This window comes from Sorghum bicolor, chromosome 9, assembly GCF_000003195.3.
Source record: "Sorghum bicolor cultivar BTx623 chromosome 9, Sorghum_bicolor_NCBIv3, whole genome shotgun sequence".
In the NCBI taxonomy this organism is placed as follows: Eukaryota; Viridiplantae; Streptophyta; class Magnoliopsida; order Poales; family Poaceae; genus Sorghum; species Sorghum bicolor.
Genome location: NC_012878.2, coordinates 15,460,372 through 15,467,944, shown reverse-complemented (window position 1 = coordinate 15,467,944; position 7,573 = coordinate 15,460,372). Strand labels below are relative to the sequence as shown.

Here is a 7,573-nt window from a genome sequence, read left to right as displayed (position 1 = left end):
ATTTCATGGGACTTCCTTCTCAAATCCGGCAAAGGAGGTGGCCATTGTTTCCCGATGGCTTGGCAAGCATGCCCTGAGGCAACTCAGCGAACCATGTGCGTCGCTTTCCACCTACATGATTTTTTTCTTGTTGTTTCTTGATTTGCTATGAGCGTTTATTTTTCTTGAGTAATTTTATTGCTTGCTTAGATATTTGCTCCGGTATTCTATGATCTTTTGTTGTTGAACATTATTTAAAAAATAATATTAACTGGTTAATACTTATGTATCCATTATAAATGTTCCTTCTAAGCGTAAGAATAAAACTATCTATATATATTATCTATTTTAATTTATAACACATAACATCTTTTTAGTAGAATGCTCCGACATATATAGATCTAGGAATGCGTGGGCACCTTCTCCACCACTACACACTTGTCCTTCCTTGCCAAAACCAAAAGCCAAAAAAGCCTAAACCAACCCCAACACCACCGTGCCATGCATTCCGCCTTCCCCTCCTCCCTTCCACCACCACCACCGCCTTCCCTCCTCCCTTCCACCACCACCACCGTCTGCATTTATTAACCACCCCTCATCCACGACCTCTCAGATCTCTCTTCAACCGATGTCATCTGCTCCTGCCCCGGCTGAGGCACGCATTGCGTACGGTACAAACCGCAAACACCCCCCCTCTCTCTCTCTCTAATCGATGCCGGTCCGTTGTGTCACCTGAGGCGACACGCTTAGACTTCTCATTGTCATGGTTGTGGGAGTTCGCTGCCCAGCCTCCTGCATTGCGTATTTGCATGCTTGGTGTTCGCTTCCTTCTTCGACAACAGGTCAGGTCTGAAGGCGAGAACGCCAAAGAATATTGTCCTACTGTTTTTCTTTGCATCCATTATTATCAATTTTCATTGCCGTCCCACGGTGACACGAAGTTGGTCTAATTAGTGTGACAGTGTATTTAATTTAGTAGGTTAATTGAGCTTTCACTGAGAAAAATTGGCATGTTTGCTCCCTGATGTGCAAATGAAAAACAGAGATTATGCTCCAGCAGATTCTGGACGGCTTCTTGCAAAAGGACAATATCCTCTGCGAGTGGGATCTTGGTGCATGTTTGCTGCCCTCTATGTTTTATCTATTTACGGCGTTCGGTGATTTCATTAGTGAAGTAGAATCCTGTTTTTCGTACAGGAATGTGTTCTCTCCTATTTTGCGTTGGGGTGATTGAGATATATAGTGGCAACAGATCAGTTATCAGTAGATATGGACTGACATCCAATTGCTCTGCCCCCACATGCACATGGAACTGTTTTCATGTTTCTTTGGAACATCAAACATTTGTGTTCCTGCTTCCTGCTAGCAATGTTTCTTTTTTCTTCTTTTTGCAGCCCTAATTTCAACTTCTTATAGTAGAACTTTTGTGCCATGTTCGCCATGTCTGAATGCTGTGAGAATTTCTTATCTTTCCCCTGTTTGGATACAATTCATATCAGCAGCATTAATTTGATCTTTCATCATGTTGTCAGGTCTGACCCTAACTAGTTTGCTCTTACAGCAGGATTCTAAAAGCAATCATACAGGGGACATGGCGAGGCCTTACAAGCCTAAGAATATCCTCATTACAGGAGCTGCTGGCTTTATCGCATCCCATGTCGCGATCCGTGTTACCAAGAAGTACCCCGATTACAAGATCGTTGTCCTTGACAAACTTGACTACTGCTCTAATCTGAAGAACCTGCTCCCTGTGAGCTCGTCACCAAACTTCAAGTTTGTCAAGGGAGATATTGCAAGCGCTGATCTTGTCAACTTCCTTCTTGTCACGGAGAAAATTGACACCATAATGCACTTCGCAGCCCAGACACATGTTGACAATTCATTTGGGAATTCTTTCGAATTTACCAAGAACAATATTTATGGTACACATGTTCTTCTTGAGGCCTGCAGGATTACTGGTCAGATCAAGAGGTTCATCCATGTCAGCACTGATGAGGTCTATGGGGAGACTGATGAGGATGCAGTTGTTGGGAACCATGAAGCATCACAGCTGCTTCCCACAAACCCATATGCAGCCACCAAAGCGGGAGCAGAGATGCTTGTCATGGCATATGGGAGATCCTATGGACTTCCGGTTATCACCTCTCGAGGAAACAATGTCTTTGGCCCCAATCAGTTTCCTGAGAAGCTTATCCCAAAGTTTATTCTTTTGGCAATGAGAGGGGAGCCACTCCCTATCCATGGTGATGGAGGCAATGTCCGTAGCTACATCTATTGTGAGGATGTTGCGGAGGCATTTGAGGTCATCCTACATCATGGAGAAGTTGGACATGTGTATAATATTGGAACAAAGAGAGAGAGGACAGTAATTGATGTAGCAAAAGATGTTTGTAAGCTTTTCAGTCTTGAAGCTGGCAAAGTCATCATGTTTGTCGAGAACAGACCTTTCAATGACCAGAGGTATTTCTTGGACGATGAGAAGCTCAAGAGCCTTGGATGGGCTGAGCGCACCCCATGGGAGGAAGGCTTAAAAAAGACAATGGAATGGTATGTAGCAAATTCTGATTATTGGGGTGATGTTTCTGGGGCCTTACTGCCTCATCCAAGGACATTGATGATGCCAGGGTACGAGGGCTCTGAAGAGATTAAAGGAATTCTCAGTCAGTTCAATAACATTCAAACAAAGGTCACTTCAACATTGGATACTGCTCTAGAAACGCATGCCTTCAAGTTCCTGGTATATGGCAGGACAGGATGGATCGGTGGACTTCTTGGAAAAATATGTGAGAAGAAAGGAATTCCATATGAGTATGGAAAAGGCCGCTTGCAAGAACGTTCTTCACTCAACCTGGATATCCAAACTATTAAGCCAACACATGTCTTCAATGCCGCTGGTGTTACTGGAAGGCCCAATGTTGACTGGTGTGAGTCACACAAACCAGACACCATTCGTACCAATGTTGTGGGCACCTTAAATCTAGCAGACGTATGTAGGGAGCATGGCTTATTGATGATGAACTACGCGACTGGGTGCATATTTGAGTATGATGCAGATCATCCTGAAGGGTCAGGTATTGGTTTCAAAGAGGAAGATACACCAAATTTTACAGGTTCATTCTACTCGAAGACGAAGGCAATGGTAAGTCAGTAAATGCTTGTTACTCCTGCAATGGATGGTTTTGCTTTTTTTTGAAAAGAGAATATATTAATATACTGTATCGACCTATGCATATAGTGTTCCTTATTACAAGTACAAGCACTGAAGTCCTCACAACTTAAACTCAAGGTTTTTAACTAAAGTAAAAGAAGAGCTTCGAAATTCGACGTCTAAAGAGCAATTCTATTACTAAATCTTCAACCATATTTTGCAAACACCTTCATCGCAGATATCTTAATAATTTTACATCCTATCTTCATTATTTAGCCCTCCACCTTCTAAAGTAGAGATCAGAACTTAGTCCAATAGGTCCCCTATAGATAACCTATAAATAAAATGGTGCTGCAGCCTTGTCAAAATTATATTATTCTGGGTTAGTCAAATCGTCCAACAGATTGCACTTGCACCGATAAGAATCTTATATTTCAGTTTCCAATTTATCTTGTCTAACCAGCCCATGAACAAGTTGTAAGCGCTAGTTGGAGGTAATAAATCAAAGAAAACATGAACAATATGCCATATAAATTTAACAAAATGACAGTCAAAGAATATATGTTGTATAGATTCTTCAGAAGAACAAAAACAATATTTTTATCTTCTTGCCACTATTGGCTTACTAAATTATCCTTTGTCAAAATTACTCCCTTAAACAAGTACCACAAGAAAACTTTTATTTTGAGAGGTAATTTCAGTTTTCGAATAAAAGTATTAATAGGTATAGCTTGTGTTGTCAATAATGCTCTGTACATGGAATTGACTGAGATAATTCATTCTGGTGTAGCCTCCACACAAAACAATCCCTATGGTTTGTTAATTGTATACTAGCAACCAGTGCCATGATATCGTGCCAAGCTTGTAAATTAATCCGTGGAGATCTTCCAAAAGCTATATTTAACGGTACTATGGATAGCACCATTCTTACAGAAGCACTTTTTTCCTAACTATACTATGAAGTGCAGGAAAGATTGATTTTAGTGGTCGTGATGTTATCCATGAAACTTCCCAAAATCGCACAATGTGACCCGTCACCCAAATCAATCATGCCTAGCAAGTGACTCCCCCTTGAACTTCATGAGGCCAACCCAAATTTGAGAGTCTCCGGACATGTATTGAACCTGAGTCAAAGTTTTCTCCTTTAAATATTTATTCCTAAGTATCTGTTGCTAAATCTCATCTCCATTAATCAAATTAAAAAGTCATTTACAACACTTATTGTGGACCTCTAAATTTAACACTCCGAGCCCTGTTTGGTCTTTTCGAGTGCAAACTACCTCCCACTTAGTTAACCTATATTTTTCTTATGGTCATCACTCTTCCAGAAAAACCACGATCTAAAGAATCTAGTTTCTTCACAACCCCTCTAGGTACTTCAAAGAATGAAAAACATGAACATGGGGGACGGCTCAAAATTGAGTTAATCAAAACCAGCCTCCCTCCTAACGACAACAATTTACTTCTCCAGCAAATTCAATCTTTTTTGAAATCTTTCTTCAACATGTTTACAATCTTTATTCATGAGTTTTCTATGAAGCATTGGTATTCCTAGATATCGTAAAGTATATGACCCCAAAAATAAGTGTGTACTCCCATTGTCTAGCTTTGGCTGCTCCGTAATAGAACATCTCACTTTTATGGAAATTGATCTTGAGCCCTGATAACTATTCAAAAGCACAAAACAAAAACTTCATGTTTTTGGCCCTCTCTAGATCATCATCTATAAAGATGATAGTGTCATCTGTATATTGAAGGATTGAGAGTCCCTCATCTACTAAATGTGGAACAACCCCTTGGATTTGTCCACCTCTTTAACTGTTAAAATTATGACAGCTAACATATCAACTATTAAATAAAATCGAAGATAGTGGATACCTTTGCCGCACTCCTTTCCTGGTTTGAAAAAAGTGTCCTATATTATCATTAGCCTTTATTGCAACACTCCCTTTAGTCATGACTTTTGATATCCATTCACACCAAGTTGGTGAGAATCCCTTCATTGTGAGAACCTATTGCACAAAAGGCCACTTTAACTTGTTGTATGCCTTTTCAAAGTCTAGTTTTAGTATCACTCTATTCTGTTTTTTCCTATGTAATTCTTGAATTGTTTCATGTAAAGTAACAATTCCTTCCATGATATAGTGACCCGGACTGAAGGCTGTCTGTGAAGGTCCTATCAATTTATCTGCCACCTTCAAAATTCTATTATTAAGCACCTTCGTAAAAATCTTAAAGCTCGTTTTTCATAAACATATAGGTCTTATACTGTTGTATCCTGACCGCATCTGCAATTTTGGTAATAAAGTGATTACTCGAACTATGAATCGACAACCTCCCTGCATGGAATTCATAAAAAAAAGGCTCATTAAGTCTGGCTTCACAATCTCCCAAAAAAATTAGTAAAATTTAGTGGGAAAACCATCTGGACCAAGTGCCTTGTTACATTCTGTATCAAAGACCGCCGCTTTAGTCTCCTCCTCGCTGAATGAAGCTGTCAATAACTCGCTCTCCTCCGATACTTGAGGTATATCATGCCTCAAAGTCTTGTCCATTATGAAAGAATTTTGAGTATGAGGTCCAAAGAGTTCTTTATAGTAATCAGTTATATAATTTTATAAATTACTATCCCCAACAATAGTTCCTTCATCTTGTTCTAATTGTATGATTTTTGATTTCCTATGTCTGCCATTTGCCACCATATGGAAATATTTAGTATTGTTTTTGAAAGGAAATATTTAGTATTGTCATCCCCTTGCAATAACTTTGTTGCTTTTGATCGTTGCAATAAATTTCCTCCTCTCTCAGCAACTTAGTTAATTACCCTTTGAAATAATGTCTAAGCTCCACTTCTTGAGGTGACAACAAAATTGTTTCTGCCTTTCTATCATTGTTTTTGTCTCAGCTCGTAAGTTGATATTATCATGTTTCAAATATAGAAACAAACATGTGGTTACTCTCTTGAAAATGCAGGTCGAGGAGCTATTGAGGGAGTATGAGAATGTCTGCACTCTGCGAGTTCGAATGCCAATATCCTCTGACCTCAACAACCCCCGAAACTTTGTGACAAAGATCAGCCGTTACAACAAGGTGGTGAACATCCCCAACAGCATGACGATGTTGGACGAGCTCCTGCCTATCTCAGTGGAGATGGCAAAGAGGAACCTGCGGGGCATCTATAACTTCACCAACCCTGGTGTTGTCAGCCACAACGAGATCCTAGAGATGTACAAGCAGTACATCGACCCTAGCTTCAAGTGGACAAACTTCACCCTTGAGGAGCAGGCCAAGGTTATTGTCGCGCCACGAAGCAATAATGAGATGGATGCAACCAAGCTGAAGAAAGAGTTCCCCGAACTGCTATCGATCAAAGACTCGTTGATCAAGTTTGTCTTTGAGCCCAATAGGAAGGTGCCTATAAACTGAAGGGACAGCACAGTTATTACTGTACAACACAGTAACCATTATAAGCAAGTATATAGTAGGAGCAAATTGCCACAATTGATTCATTAGAATGTTATTCCTCATACATAGCAGCATATCTTAACTATCGATTGATTTACAGCTGAATAGGCGATGTATATAAATATGGTAATCAACACTGACCATTGCCCAATTTGTTGGAGACATCACCAGCCTATGTGTACCACCACTTTGTCCAATAGGAAGCTGGAATGATTCTATGATACTACTCAATCTGATGTGTCCTATCAATTGAATAGCTCCTTGTCGACAAAAGCTGGTCGGCAGTCTACCTTGGGGTATACCCACGGTAGTAGTTTATCGGTAGACGGTGCGCAAACTACGAACTCGATGGTGACGCAAGACACGGACAAGCTTTTTATCCAGGTTCGGCCGCCGAGTTGGCGTAATACCTACATCCTGCGTCTGGTTGTATTGATTTGTGTTGAGAGAATATGATGTCCTAGGGGGTCCCTTGCCTCTCCTTATATAGTCTGAAGGGCAGGGTTACAGATCTGGAAACTAATCCTCGTCGGTTACAATTGTCATAGATAGTTCGATATCAATTCCTATTCTAACCGACTAGAATCCTGCTTGATATCCACATCTTGCTTCCTTGCGCGAAACTCCAGGCTGTCGGATCAAGCCTTGAACTCGTCTCGTAATGGGCCAAGCTTCCTGGCCCAAGTCTAGCCGTAAGGGTATAGGGGTCTATCCCCCCACAGCTAGTCCCCGATCACCATGTATTGTGATGTAACACGCCGTCTTGAGCTTCTTCGATCAGTGAGGCTTGACGTCTTCAATAAGCAGAAAAGTCGTCCAAACAGTTGCAACAGTATTTTGACCAACTCAAAAAACAGTTGATCAACATTGACATCGAAGAAGCAGGTTGTTTGAAGAATGCATGGTGCTCTAAATTAAAAAAGATTTATTTCTTGGTGAAGTGTGCCCACTTTACTTTTCTGAAAAGCATGGACCTAAAAA

General features: G+C 40.5%; 1 protein-coding gene across 2 annotated transcripts; it reads left to right on the top strand.

Moving 5' to 3' along the window:
• LOC8058299 (trifunctional UDP-glucose 4,6-dehydratase/UDP-4-keto-6-deoxy-D-glucose 3,5-epimerase/UDP-4-keto-L-rhamnose-reductase RHM3) lies at window positions 506-6,828 on the top strand. 2 transcript variants are annotated; one of them, XM_021447354.1, is made up of 3 exons: window positions 506-650; window positions 1,541-3,118; window positions 6,101-6,828. In XM_021447354.1, the coding sequence occupies exons 2-3, from the start codon at window positions 1,571-1,573 to the stop codon at window positions 6,551-6,553; spliced, it is 2,001 nt and encodes a 666-aa protein (XP_021303029.1). In that variant the 5' UTR covers window positions 506-650; window positions 1,541-1,570; the 3' UTR covers window positions 6,554-6,828. The 2 variants fall into 2 exon arrangements, with proteins under 2 accessions (XP_021303029.1, XP_002440852.2); XM_002440807.2 differs by having other exon boundaries at window positions 506-821; window positions 1,544-3,118.